The sequence below is a fragment of the Cnephaeus nilssonii genome (assembly GCF_951640355.1).
Source record: "Cnephaeus nilssonii genome assembly, chromosome: 5".
NCBI lineage: Eukaryota > Metazoa > Chordata > Mammalia > Chiroptera > Vespertilionidae > Cnephaeus > Cnephaeus nilssonii.
Window position 1 is genome coordinate 9461374 of NC_137076.1, and position 14634 is coordinate 9476007.

General features: G+C 44.3%; 1 protein-coding gene across 1 annotated transcript in view; it reads left to right on the forward strand.

Moving 5' to 3' along the window:
• The window catches only part of NLRP3 (NLR family pyrin domain containing 3), a gene marked incomplete at both ends in the record, with an annotated part of 38676 nt that overhangs the window by 5805 nt on the left and 18237 nt on the right, over positions 1–14634 (forward strand). The window contains 3 exons of the mRNA XM_079772631.1: positions 2013–2183; positions 5283–5453; positions 6983–7153. Of these exons, the coding sequence (XP_079628757.1) occupies positions 2013–2183; positions 5283–5453; positions 6983–7153 (513 nt within the window). The remainder of the gene's footprint in view (positions 1–2012; positions 2184–5282; positions 5454–6982; positions 7154–14634) is intronic.

Here is a 14634-nt window from a genome sequence, read left to right on the forward strand (position 1 = left end):
TGCAATGCAACCACCATTTCTAGTAGATACCTTCACTGGCAGAGACTGACCTATAGAAGAAGGGTAGCTCGACAAATGGGATGAGAAAAAGCCAATGAAACAATAGAGAACTGAGTAAAAAGTGTTTGTAAATTCAAATCGCTCATAATCCATTTGGGGATTCTAGTTCACATTAGCCAGTCAATACCAAAGGGGCAAAATAAGCCCAGTGACTTTGTTCCAGGACCACAGAGGACAGAGGGCCCTTAGCACTGAACACAAAATGAAGTTTTCTCAGAGTGAAGCCTGAGCCTGCCTTGACGGAGTGGTGGAGATGTGGGTGAGAGGAGTAAAAGGTAAAGGAATTTGGGCAGTGGAGTCCATTAAGAACATGATGTGAATGTGGTCTGAGGAAGAGTGTGTGTAGGAGACAATGGGGAGGGACACAGCTTCATTGGAACAAACACGATACGGGGAAATTGAGGAAAATAGGGCTAGAAAGAGAGAGCGTTCCAAGGCCCCACTGTGCTTGCAATCAGCCTATCACCAACAGCACTGCATCACAGTCTGTCCACCCACGTGCTGGGCGGTTGGAAGCCATGGCTGATTGGTACAGTGAAGCAGTTGTTACCCAACTTTTGAAATCCTTGCATGGAACTGCCACAACCACAGTAGCCACCCTGTGAGTGCATGGGTGTGACCTCTGTAGAAGACACTAGACATCGGACAAAATTAAGGAGAAAGTAGGCTGGACTCTTCCATCAGCAACAATGAATTTTCAATTCCTTTTCTCTTTCTCTCCAGCACCTTTATTGTGCAGTCATCAAGGACCATTCTCTGGTCCGAATCCCAGGGACTTAAGGTTCAGTTGTGGGGACAGTTGGGAAATGCAGGAAGCCTGAGGAAGATGGGCGATGGAAAGAACACATGCAGAATGTACCTGAGACACCTGGAAGGGGAACCCCCAAACTGCCAGATGCTAAAGAATTGGGTACGAGAGAGTCAAGTGGGGCAGAGGCAGCCCAGACAGAAGAGCAGAGGCTCAGGGGGTAGAAGGTGGGAAAGTGGGATATGCTTCCACGATGGCAAATAGTTTCAAATAGCTAGAAAGAAGATGGGGAGGATGGAGAGAGAAGGAAGCAGACCTGCTCATTAAAGCCCTAAAAGTAAGAACTGACCGAGAACCCACAGCTGTGAGGAAGGCTCGCAGAGACTCTGAAACACCCAATGAAAAGCCTGACCCAGTCTCTCCAGATCCCAGATCCCTTCTTCTGAGGGCAGGTGCTTGCTTCATGTGTTCTAGAACCTTCTTGGGACTAGTGGCAGGGGCATCCACTCAGTGCCAGTTAGAGGTGCAGGCCCATGCCTGGTCGGTGTGGCTCAGTGGTTGAGCATTAACCCATGGACCAGGAGATCACAGTTCGATTCGCAGTCAGGGCACATGCCCGGGTTGGGGGCTCGATCCCCGGCAAGAGGCAGCTGGTCAATTATTCTCTCTCATCATTGATGTTTCTATCCCTCTCTCCTTCCCCTTCCCCTCTCTGAAATCAATAAAAACATGTAAGATATTTTTTAAAAAGAAGTGCAGACCCAACCCTAGACCTGTGGAGTGAGAATCTGCATTTGAACAAGAGTTGCACATTGGAATCACCTGAAAATCTTAGCAATATTGATGTATCTGGTCCTACCACTGAGAGTCTGATGTTATTCCCAGGGTGTGGCTTGGCCTAGGGACTCTTGAGAGCACTGCTGATGCCACTGTGCAGCCAGGGTGAGAGCTGGTCTCTGCATCACTTAGCAGAGTGACAGCTGACCAATGGGGGAGGGAGAGAGGGATAGACACGTCAATGATGAAAGAGAATTACCAAGGCTCCCTGCCTTCTTCACTCCTTGGTGGGCAACCTTTGATTTGGTGATTTATTTCTTCATCTCTGGGAAGCCATTGTCTCAATGGGTACCAGGCACTCCTGGACCCTTAGCTTGTTTGCTGTTCTTAGAGACTGATTTTCTTCCGCTTTTTCCTTCCCGTCTAGATGGGTGAACTGCTATCTCACTTCCAGCATTTGTCGGAGCCTCTTCTCTGTCCTGGGTGCTAACCAGAACCTCACTGAATTGAACCTCAGTGGCAATCCTCTGGGGGATGCAGGGATGAAGGTGTTATGTGAAATGCTCCAGAATCCTGGATGTAACATTCAGAGATTGTGGTAAGAATCTCTCTGTGGGGTGTGTGTGTGTGTGTGTGTGTGTGTGTGTGTGTGTGTGAGAGAGAGAGAGAGAGAGAGAGAGAGAGAGAGAGAGAGAGAGAGAGAGAGAGCTGGAGGAATATCTCAGGGGCCAGATCAGTTTCTCAGGGCTGCCATAGCAATGTACCACAGACTGAGGGGCTTAAAAAACAGAAATATATATTTTTCACAGTCCCGGAGGCTAGAAGTTTAAAATGAAGGTCTGGGCAGGGCTTGTTTCTATTGTGGATTGTTTCCTTGGGTGTAGATGGCATCTTCTCCCCATGGTCTTTCTCTGCATGTCGGATCTCTGCTTCTTACAAGGATGATTAGGGCCTGCTCTAATGACCTCATTTTAGCTTAATACCTATTTAAAAAGCCCATCTCCAAATACAGTCATACTCTGAAGTCCTGGTGGTTAAACCTTCAATGTATGAATTTTTTTGTGAGGAGCACAATTCAACCCATGACAAGTGAGAAGGCAGAATAGATCAGAGTCCTGCTATTTGGGAAGTATTGGATAGAGAAGGATGAAGGGGAACTGAAAACAAGTCATTTTGCTGGTGGTGGGTCAGAAAAGATGTGACCTTCAAAAGCTTCCATTTCCTTATTGGCCATGCTCATAGATGTGAATCTGAGAGTTTCATCACATACAATGATGGCGACTGGGCTGGAACGCATCAGGACATTTTGCATAGATTGAATTGTCACAGGGAATTTCTGGTAGCTTTATTCTAAGTGCTTGCTTTGAGCCCACACGTGAATCAGACTGGTGTGCCCTGAGTTGAGCACAGGGTGTCTCGGTCATCCCTGCAGCCCTGTTCCATAGCACAGCTGCATTGTTGACAGCCCACCACTCTAAGATGTCTTACCTTTGTCTTTGCTCATCATACCCACCCCATCCATGATCTTATCAATTTTGCCTACTTTACTACAAGCCATTGTCCACTTTCCTCAGCTTCACTCCACCAGCCCAGATCCAACAACCACAATCACTTTTTTTGGATATTCCAATGGCTTCCAAGATCATCATCTTGGGTTCTCCCCAGGTTCAATTTCTGATCAAGGGCACATACATGGGTTGCAGGTTCCATCCTCTGGCCCTGATTGGGACACATGGGGGGGGGCAATCAATCCATGTGTCTCTCTCACATCGATGTTTCTCTCTCTCTCTCTTGTCTCTCTCCCCCTCCCTCCCTCCTTTCCACTCTCTGAAAAGCAATGCAAAAATTATCCTCAGGTGAGGATTAACAACCACCACAACAAAATACGTACCTGAAGGAATAGCATGGCTGTTTATTCTCCCTTTATCCACTTTTGCCACACTCCAACCCCTTGTCCATACAGAAGTCAGAGGGTTATTTTAAAAATGCTACCTTAATCATGACATTTCACTTGCTTAAGTGCTATCTCTTCACTTTTTAAAAATGGAACACAGTCTCTTTAAATTGATTTTATTGGGGTAAAGACGGTTAATAAAATTATCTAGGCTTCTGGTGTACAGTTCTATAATATATCATCTGTATATTGCATTGTGTGTTCACCATCCCAAGTTAAGTCTCCTTTCATAACCATTTATCCCCCCTACACCCTCTTTTACTTCCTCCAACCCTCTTTCCCTCTGGTAATAACTATAATGTTGCCTGTGTCCATATTTTGTAGGGGTTTTTGCTTAATGCCTCATCTCTTTCACCTAGGCCTCCAACCCCCCACCCCTCTGATAGCTGTCAATCTGCTCTCTATCTATGAGAGTGTTTCCATTTTGTTTGTTAGTTTATTTTGTTCATTAGATTCCACATATGAATGAAATCACATGGTACTTGTCTTTCTCTGACTGGCTATTTCACTTAGCATAAAAATCTCCAGGTCCATCCATGCTGTTGCAAAAGGTAAGGTTCCCTTCTTTTTTGACAGCCACATAGTATTCCATTGTGCAAATGTACCACAACTTATTTTTTTAACCATTCCCATCTACTCATGGGCATTTGGGCTGTTTCCAAATCTTGGCTACTGTAAATAATGCTACAGTGAACATACGGGTACATCTCTTGGCTCTATTGATAAATTACAAATCCTTTCTAATTTTTGCCTTGAAGACTCCTTCTTGCCTTGAAGGCTCTGGCAGGGTTTGGCACTTCACCTGCCTCTCTGCCCTCATCCCACACTGCTATCCCCATTGCCCCTCTGGGTGCCCCTGTGTGATTCTAGGGAGTGAAACATAAATAGGGAGGTGTGGGTGATTATGAGATGCTTTGCAGATAAATACAGATTTAGTTGTCCATTTGCTTCTAATTGGTGTGAAGATGGAGACAGAAAGGAAGGGTGGTCCAAAAACCTCTAGGATATCTGAACTATTGACCTGGAAAGGAACTAGGTTATTGCTTTTTTTCCTATGACAGAGACAAATCGTTGTTTTTAGTAATGGTGAGCGAGTGTGTATGTGTGTTTGTGCGTGTGTAAAACAAATCAAGAATCAGAGCTGCTTGCTCCTCCAGTATGGATGGGGATCTGGGATTAAATCACTGAGCATAATAGCAGGAATGGGGCTGGCAAAGTGAAGTAGATGGGTACAACCCTAGAGAGCCCGGCATCTGTCCGAGGGAGTTTCAACTGTTAGGAGCATGTGGTAAAGCAGTGGAACCCACAGCTTCACTACCCTTTTTATTTACAGAACAGGAACATGCCATTTATATATTGGAGAGTTGACCATTATTTACAAAGGGAGTTCACTGTCTGCTGCTCAGCAGTTGTGGTCTCAGGCTGAGAGAGCTAACTTCCCTATATGTCTTGGGCTGTATTCAGGAGTTCTGATAGCTTTTCAAAAACCTCATTATGCGGGTGAGGGCATGTGCTGGGGGGTAGGGGAGGCCGGGGGAAGGTCAATGGGAAAAAAAGGAGACATATGTACTACTATCTGTAATACTTTAAACAATAAAAAAACCCAAAAACTTCATTATGATTTTTCCTTTGTAACGTGAGAACACAAGTGTCCCTGTTTAGGCTAAAAACATGTGCAGACCAGAAGGCAAGATGAGAGGCAGCTGTGTTCTGACACTTTCTGCTTCTGTGCTTGGCATCAAGGTTGAGGCAGTGTTGCCTTTCTCATCAGTGCTGTTTCCACATCTCCTCGGTCCTGAGCAGCACCTGTATGCTGGTGGAACTGGATCTGAGCCACAACGCTCTGGAAGACTGTGGAGTCAAACGTGTGTGTGTGGGACTGAGGCATGCATTCTGCAATCTGAAGAAGCTGTGGTGAGTGTAAACTCCTTTCCTCTGTGAAGCATGAGCAGTGGCTCAATGAGCTCCCACAGGCTGGAGTGTTAGTGTGAGGATGGCCTTGGCTGCTCAGATGTTCCCTGTGTTCCCTCCAGGTGTTGGGCAGTAATTCCATCAGTTAGTGTTTGCTGTGGAAAAAGCCACATGCTAAGCACTGGAGGGGGGACTCAGTCAAAGTATTATGTTGCCTTTAAGGTGTTCACTGCCTAGCTGAAGAAATACAACCAGTGCAATGCAGTGCTCTAGAAGAGTCTTGGGACTTCATGACAGGCCCTTGGTCTCAACTCTGAATAGGAAAAATGGTGCTAAAGCATTGCACACACTTAATATTCTGTGCAGCCCTTTACCAAATGCTTCCAAGCCACTTGAATTTTGAAGAAGAGAAGAAAGCACTTGAAAATGGTAGAGTTGATGTACATCTATCAGGATGGTTATTATAAAACAACACAAAACAGAAAACATCAAGTGTTGGTGAGAATGTGGAGAAAGTGGAAATCTCATATTTTGCTGGTGGGAATGTTAAATGGTGCAGCTGCTGTGGAAAACAGTGTGTCAGTTCCTAAAAACATTAAACAGAATTACCATATGAGTTGAATTACCAAAGAGTTGAAATGAGGCACTCAAGCATGTCCACAGCAGTGTCATTCACAATAGCCCCAAGGGGGAAACAACCCAAGTGTCCACCGATGGATAGATTTAAAAAATGTGGCATATTTACAAATACAGCCATAAAAGGAATTCTGACACATGCTGCAACACGGTTAACCTTGGACATTATACTAAGTAAAATAAGCCAGACACAAAGGCCAAATTCTATAGGATCCTCTTATGTAAATGAGGTTCCTAGAATGGTCAGTCTTAGAGACAGAAAGTAGAAGGGTGGTTGCCAGGGATTGGGGGAGGAGAATTGGGAATTATTGTATAATGGAGACAGAGTTTTAGTTTGAGACGATGAGAAAGTTCTGGAGATGGAGGGTGGTGATGTTTGCGCAACAATGTGAATATACTTAATGCCACTGATTTGTACACTTACAAATGGTTACAGCCCTGGCCAGTTTGATTAGAGCATCAGCCTGTGGACCAACGGGTCTCAGGTTCCATTCCCGGTCAAGGGCACATACCTTGGTTGCAGGCTCAATCCCCAGGCCTGGTCGGGGTGCATGTGGGAGACAACCATTCTGTGTGTCTCACATCACTGTCTCTTTCTCTGACTCTTTCCTCCACCCTCCCCTCCACTCTCTCTAAAAAATGGTTACAATAGTAAATTGTATATTGTGTATATTCAATACAATAATCAATATAGGGAGCTAGGAAAATGTAGTATCGGCATAGATCTAGAAGGTGTTTACTTGCTATTACACAAACAAAAAAGGAAACAAAATATAGCGCTTGGATTCACTCTTCCATGTGTGGACTGGGCTAGAGGCAGTGACAGGACAAGTGCTTCCTTGATTCATAGCAGAGTGGGTGAGAGGTGTGTTGACTTTCTGACATTTCTGTGGAAGGTTGGTCAACTGCGGCCTCACATTGGAATGCTGTGTGGATCTTGCATCCGTCCTGAGCACCAACCAGTCCCTGACCAGACTCTACTTGGGAGAAAATGCCCTGGGAGACTTGGGAGTTAGAACTTTATGTGAAAAAGCAAAGAATCCACAATGTAAGCTGCAGAAGCTAGGGTAAGTATTCATGGTGTCTCAGCAGAAAAGCAACTTCTTTTCAAGAATGCATTATTGGAAATATGTGAAGGTTATGCAGATGGAGTGACGGTGAAGAACAAAGGAGACAACTTCTGGAGGGGTTTGAAGATACTACCTATTGCTAGTAAGGTATTTATGACTATAGAGTTGGTGACTCTCAGAGTAAAAACAAACAAACCCAGAGAGATTGTGCCTCTCAATTCATCATTTGCTTCTAAGACATTCAATTTTTTATTGGATGCAGGCACTAGGGTAGCTGGATTCAGGACTGTGCAATTTGCTATTTTCACTTGAGGTTTTCAATCAAGGTGACCTGATATTGTAACATGAAATTGTTAGTAAGCCAATGGCACCCCTTAGTGTTTAATAAAGGTCCTATTTGAGGAGAGGCATACAGAGTAATTTCTTGTCCTAAGGATAATTTAAAAGCTAACTCTAAGAGCAGGGCAGCTGCTGCGACTACCCTGAGACATTGGCCCAGGCCTGGGCTACTGTACCCAGTTCTTTTGAGAAGTAGCCAATTGGTCTCTTGGTAGGTCCCAAGGCCTGTGTTAAAACCCCTAATGGAACCCCCTGCCATCATTTTAATTAGAAGGGGTTTTCGAAGTCTGGCAAATTCAAAGCAGGAGTTCTAGTCAAAACCTTCTTTAGGCCTTTGATGGCCCTTTGTTCATCTTTTCCACATTGTAAACTAGGTGTTTCCTGCTGATTGCTTTTTTTTAGGGTCTCATATAGGTGTCAGGCTTTTTCCTCCATATGTTGGGATCCAGGATCTACTGTATTCTGTTAGCCCCAGAAAAGCCCGTAGCTGTCTTTGGGTAGTCGGCTCTGGAATACCTAGGATAGCCTGAATTCTTTCTGAAGACAGCATTCCTTTTCCAGGAGTTAGCATAAGGCCTAGATACTCTACTCTTTGTTGAAGGATTTGAACCTTATTTTTAGAGACCTTAAAGCCTCTCTTGGCCAGGAAATTTAGGATTTGTATTATATGTTTGCACCCCAATTTTTCAGCAGGAGAACAGATTAGTAGGTCATCCACATATGAAATCACCTGTCTACACCTCTCAAATGATAGATCTCTTAAATCCTCTGCAAAGGTTTGTCCAAATAATGTGGGCTATTTCTGAACCATTGGAAGAGAACTGTCCATGTAAGCTGTTGTTTATGTCACTGGGCATCTGTCCATTCAAAGGCAAACAAGGATTGGCAATTTAGGTCTAATGGGACACAAAAGAAAGTATATCTCAAGTCTAATGCTAGGAATCATTGAGTTTGAGAGGGAAAATTTTCCTAAAATTGTATATGGATTTGGTATTATGGGATGTATAGGAATTACAGCCTAAATAGTTCATAAATCTTGGACCAACCTATATATTCCTTCTTTTTCCCTAATAGGTAGATAGGGGTGTTGCAAGGGGGAATTACAAGGAATCAGCAGTCCGTGACCAAGGAATATTGTAATAACCTTTTGTGGGCCCTTCCCTTCTTCTGGATTTATAGGATATTGCCATTTATTTGGAAATATGCTAGGATCCATCAGTCTGATCATGGCCAGCTTGGCCCTCTGGGCTCAGCCTGGAGTTCTCATGGCCCAGACCTGGAGGTTAAGCTCCTGTTTTATGTCTGTATCAATTTCAGCTCTCCTCTTTTTACAAGTAAGGTCATAAGTGGAATAGGATTTGAAGTATCTGTTGAAAAAAAATCACTAAGGTTTTCACTTTATTTAAAATATCTTTCCCTAATAATGGAGTGGAACATTCTGTCAAAATTAGGAATTGGTGCACAAAAGTAGTTGATCCCTGCCCTGGCTGGTGTGGCTCAGTTGTTTAGGCATTGTCTGGTGCACCAAAAGATCGCTGATTCAATTTCTGGTCAGGGCACATGCCCGGGTTGTGAACTCAATCCCTAGTAGGGGGCGTGCTGGAGGCAGCTGATGGATGTTTCTCTCCCTTTCCCTTCCTCTCTCTCTCAAATAAATAAATAAATAAATACATAAAAAATCAATGCAAATATTTCTTTAAAAGCTAGGGCTTAAAAATAAAAGGTAGGAGAACCAAGATGGCAGCATAGGTAAACACCTGTACTTGCTGCCTCTCACAACCACATCAAAACTACAACTAAAAGACAAAACAAATATTATCCAGAACCATGGGAAAGCTGGCTGAGTGGAAGTTCTACAACTAGAAGGAAAGAAAAAAGCGCATTGAGACTGGTAGGAGGTGTGGAGGTGCAGAGGTGCGGAGGTGCGGAGGTGCGGAGGTGTGGAGGTGCGGAGGTATGGAGGCGCATGTGAAACGGGCTGGCAACTGGGTGCACTGTTGTTTTTTTCAATCAGGAGGGAGATACAAGTTCCCGATTGCTCTAAACTCCAGTTCTGAGTGAGACTCTGGGGACCCAGACTCATATGGGGAGAAATTGGACTGTCTGGCATTGGGCCGGAATGCGAGGGCGGCTTTCTCTCAGAGGTGCTTGCAGTGATTATTGTTCCTGTGTGGGGGCGTGGGATGTGGAGAAGCGGAGATGTGGGGACCTCCCCAGTACAGGGCTGACTGACAGTCATTGCTGTTTGCTCTGCCCTGGTGATTCCCTGAGACCCCGCCCCACCCAATTTACAACTCCACCCAAGCTGTGCACCATGGCTTTTGCATATGAATGGCCTGTCCTTTCGCAGCCTAACCTAACAAACTGCACCTGGGTCAGAGAGCTCCAAAGCTTCCAAAAGAAGGCCCAAGGCTCAGCAGCAGCAACCTGCCTTGCTTCACAGCTGGGCCTCACCTGGGCATTTCCAAACTCCAAACAAAGAGGAGGAATCTGCAGATCTCACTGTAGCTCCTGCTGGGTGGCCTCAGGCAGTGGCTGACTTTGCACCTCCTTGGAGATCCAAGAGCCAGTGTACCCAGTGGCCAGTGTGAGACCACACCAGATTACAACTCTTCACATCCATAAGCGACACACTCAAGGGGCAGACTCAGTGAGAACCAAAGCCCCACTGAAGCAAGTCCTGCCCCATAAGGGTCTCTCCAGCACAGCAGTTCTTCCATTGTAGACACAGCTGGTCCTCACAGTCAATTGGCCTGGAGGTCAATTCCTCCCAGTGATACCAACAGCAATCAAGGCTTAACTACAACAAGACTGTACACCCAGCCCACAAAGGGGTGTACCTAGAGTGTCCACCTCAGGTGATTGGGGAGGCTGAGCCACTGGGGCCTATAGGACACCTAGCACACAAGGCCACTCTACCAACACAGAGAAGCAGCCAAAATGCGGAGACAAAGAAACATGCCACAAATGAAAGAAATGGAGGAAAGCAAATGACTGGATATAGAGTTCAAAACCACAGTAATAAGGTTACTCAAGAATCTTCTAGAAACCTCTGAGGAACTTAGTGAGACCTTCAAGGATCTTAGTGAGAATGCCAAAAAAATGGAAAAGGACCAGTCAGAAATTAAGCATACACTGACTAAAATAAAGAATAATATACAGAAATTCAACGGTAGACTAGAGGATCCCAAGAATCAAGTCAAAGATTTGAAATACAAAGAAACAAAAAACACCCAACCAGAAAAGCAAAAAGCAAAAAGAATCCAAAAATATGAAGATAGTTTAAGGAGCCTCTGGGATAACTTCAAACATACCAACATCCGAATTTTTGGGGTGCCAGAAGAAGAGAGAGAGCAAAATATTGAAAACCTATTTGAAGAAATAATGACAGAAAACTTTCCCTACCTGGTGAAAGAAATAGACTTACAAGTTCAGGAAGCACACAGAACCCCAAACAAGGGGAATCCAAAGAGGACCACACCAGGACACATCATAATTAAAATGCCAAAGGGCAAAAGACAAAGAGAGAATCTTAAAAGCAGCAAGAGAGAAACAGTTACCTACAAGGGAGTATGCATTTGTCTGTCAGCTGATTTCTCAACAGAAACTATGCAGGCCAGAAGGGAGTGGCAAGAAATATTCAAAGTGATGAATAGCAAGAGCCTACAACCAAGATTACTCTACCCAGCAAAGCTATCATTTAGAATTGAAAGTCAGATAAAGAGCTTCACAGACAACAAAAAGCTAAAGGAGTTCATCACCATCAAATCAGTATTATATGAAATGCTGAAGGGTATTCTTTAAGAAGAGGGAGAGAAGAAAAAGGTAAAGATAAAAATTATGAACAACAAAGTGACAACAAATACATATCTATCAACAAGTGAATCTAAAAATCAAGTGAATTAAAAATCTGATTAACAGAATAAACTGGTGAATATAATAGAATCAGGGGCATAGAAAGGGAGTGGAGTGACAATTCTTGGGGGGAAAGGGGTGTGGGGGGTGCAGAAAGAGATTTGGACAAAAATCGTACACCTGTGGACGAGGACAGTGGCGGGGGGTAAAGGGCATGGGGTGGGGTGGGAACTGGGAGGAGGGGAGCTATGGGGGGAAAAAAAGAGGAACATCTGTAATAATCTGAACAATAAAGATTTATTTAAAAAAATAAGAGGTAGTTGCTCCCCATAGGCAATTTAAAGGTGGTGTAAAGTATTTTGCTTGGGTTTTTCCATCTACCCCTTGTATAATGCTGCTGAAGGAAGAGAGCCCTACAGGAGGTCAGCACAGAGAAGGTGGCTCCATGTCCAAAAGGAAATTAATGTACCTTCCTGCCACTTTGAGGGTTACCGTTGGCTCTGTCCCTTCAATGATGATGTTCCTAGCAGGAACCAACTGGAGCACAGGGCCCCTTGATTTCAAGGCCATTGTGTGGGTAGGTTCTGGTCTAGGGACCCTCTGGGTCCCGGGATAGTTCCTCTTCCAGTGGCTGAATTTGAGGCAGAGGGGGCACATTTTTTGAGTAGGCAACTTCCTAGGGTACTCCCTTTTCCATCCGGGCTGCCCGAATTTATGGCAATTGCCGGGAGGAGGACTTTTGGGTTTTCCCTTCTGTGGCATCATCAGCCTCTGTTCTTCTAGGGTAGAAAGAAGCTCGGCCTGACTTTTCTCTTTGTGTTTTTCATTTTCTTTTATTTTCTTTCTTTTTTTAAAATTTTTTATTGATTAAGGTATCACATATTTGTCCTCATCCCCCCATTCCCATCCCACACCCCTTCCCATGCATGCCCCCACCCCCCTGTTGTCCTTAACCACTGGTTAGGCTCATATGCATGAACACAAGTCCTTTGGTTGATCTCTCCCCTATATCCCACCCTCCCCTCCCCTCCCTCTGAGGCCCGACAGTCTGATCCATGCCTCCTTATTTCTGGGTCTGTTCTTGTTCATCAGTCTATGTTGTTCATCATTTTCCCTAGATGAGTGAGATCATGTGCTACTAGAAATACACTTATAAGAACCGAAAATGAGACAAGCAATAATGGTTATGCTGAAAGGCAAATGAATCAGTCTGTAGTGAGTTTCTTTCTGGGCCAACAGTTCTTTTGAGACCCAATTTCAATGTCAAACAGTTCCTTATGTGCACATGTCAGCAATGATATTTCAGTTCTGGATGGTGGACAAATGGTGGTAATGAAAGTCCGACTCTCTCTGGTTTGGTCCTGGGCAACCTGCAGTGACGCACAGCTGCTGACTGCTAGTATGGCAAGGCGACGTCAGCGTCTTCCATCTCTGGACTGCTTCTTTTCTGTCTTCATAGCTGGAGTAGTCCTGTCGATTCCTCTCTGTTGCTGGAATCCACATGGTCTCGGAGTTGTTTTCTTTTTCAGGGACTTCTGCCCTTCCCGGGTGCAAACTATCTCACCAGCTGCATCTCCTCGCCAAATTCGGGCTGAATTCCACTCATTTCAGCTGCTCCCTCCATCCGCTCCGGGACAAGGCTCAGGACACGTCCGTCTATTCCACCATCTTTCCGACCTCCCCTCTGATTCATCTCTTCAATCAGGATACTTCTGTTTTTCATTTTCGAAAGCCCTCTCTTCATCCTCTTGATCACTGTTGTAAAATACCGAAGATGCTACTTTTACCATCCCTTCCGTGGGAGTAGCTGGTCCTATTTCTAATATCTGTCTTTCCTCCTAATATCTGGGGCTGATTGGGTCATGAATTTGTCTTTCAGGACAATAGCTCAAGCTGGATCATTGGGATCTTAATTAAAGCTTTCCTTATCCTTTCTATGAAGGTGGTGGAATTTTTTTGGGCACCTTGGTCAATGGCTGCCAGTTCATTATAATTAATAGATTTCTTTCGGGAGGCTTTCATTCCCTGCAGGAGGCAAAAAAGCATGTGATCTGTGGCCTCTCACATCCTCCGAATCATATTCCCAATTAGGATTAGAAGAGGGGATGGCCTCTGTTCCTGGTGGAGTTATCATTTTCTGTATGGACCTCATTTGCATAAGCAGGGCTTCTTGGAGGATTCAATTAACATCCTCCAAGATAAATCATACATTAAAGTGAGCTTTTTCCATTCTTGGATAAATTTGCTGAGGCATTCTGTAAAACTTTCCAACCTATTCTTTATGCCTATTAAGTCTTGTACGCTAAATGGAACCTGAATTCTTAATATTCCCTCCTGTCCTGAGGCTTTCATCAAAGGGAAATGTGGAAGTGGTATTCTTTGTTTTTCTTTGGAATTTGTTGTTTAACTTTGCTCTGACTGGTGGATTCAGTATAGGGTGATGCTCATTCTGGGGAAATTGGTTGTTGAGGCACCATGGGTGGAATCGGGCATTCACTCTCAAGATTCAGTTCTTTCTCTGCTAAGAGCACAGGATCTACCTTATAGTTTTTGTGCATTTTTTAGTTATTTCTCAGGGCCATGAAGACCTGCACATATGGTATTTCCAGGCCCACTTGCCCTGCCTTTGACAGAATAAGTCTAGCTGCAAGATTGCATTATAATTTAGGCATTTATTTCCTGGCCAAACTTCCCCATCTCCTAATTTATACTGAGGACAAGCTATATTACAAAAGAAAAATAAAGTTTTTTCTTTTAAGGTTTGAGCATCAAATTTTCCCAATTCTTTAGGCTGTATCTCAGAGGTGAAACTTATGGTATTGGATTTTGGTTTCTCATCTAAACTCCGCCTGGAGAAGGTGTCCCTTCTCAGGCATGGGTTTCCAAAATTAACTAGTTTTACCGAGTAACTGAAATTCCTGGCTGCAGTTACCCATGGATGTGTTTATCCCATGCCCTGAGGGTGACCTTACTAATGAGCAGGGCACTAGTCAGGTTTCCTGGGAATGGATTATACCTGACTCAGACAGGGGGCTCAACTCCATGCCAGTCTCCTGAGCCCCTACTGACATCTCTATTCCCATTTAATTTAAAATCTCCTTTGCCTCTGAACCCTTCTTCCCTGTACCATGGAGGGAGGTCTTGTACTTTCTGGGTACACTATTCTATTTAGGCGACAATGCCATCAGCTACTGACCTGTTTTTCCTGCCAAAGACACTGCTAGAGCAAGAATTGCACTATTTCTAGTCCTACCAGTAGTTATAAAGATGGGACTCTTCTAGGT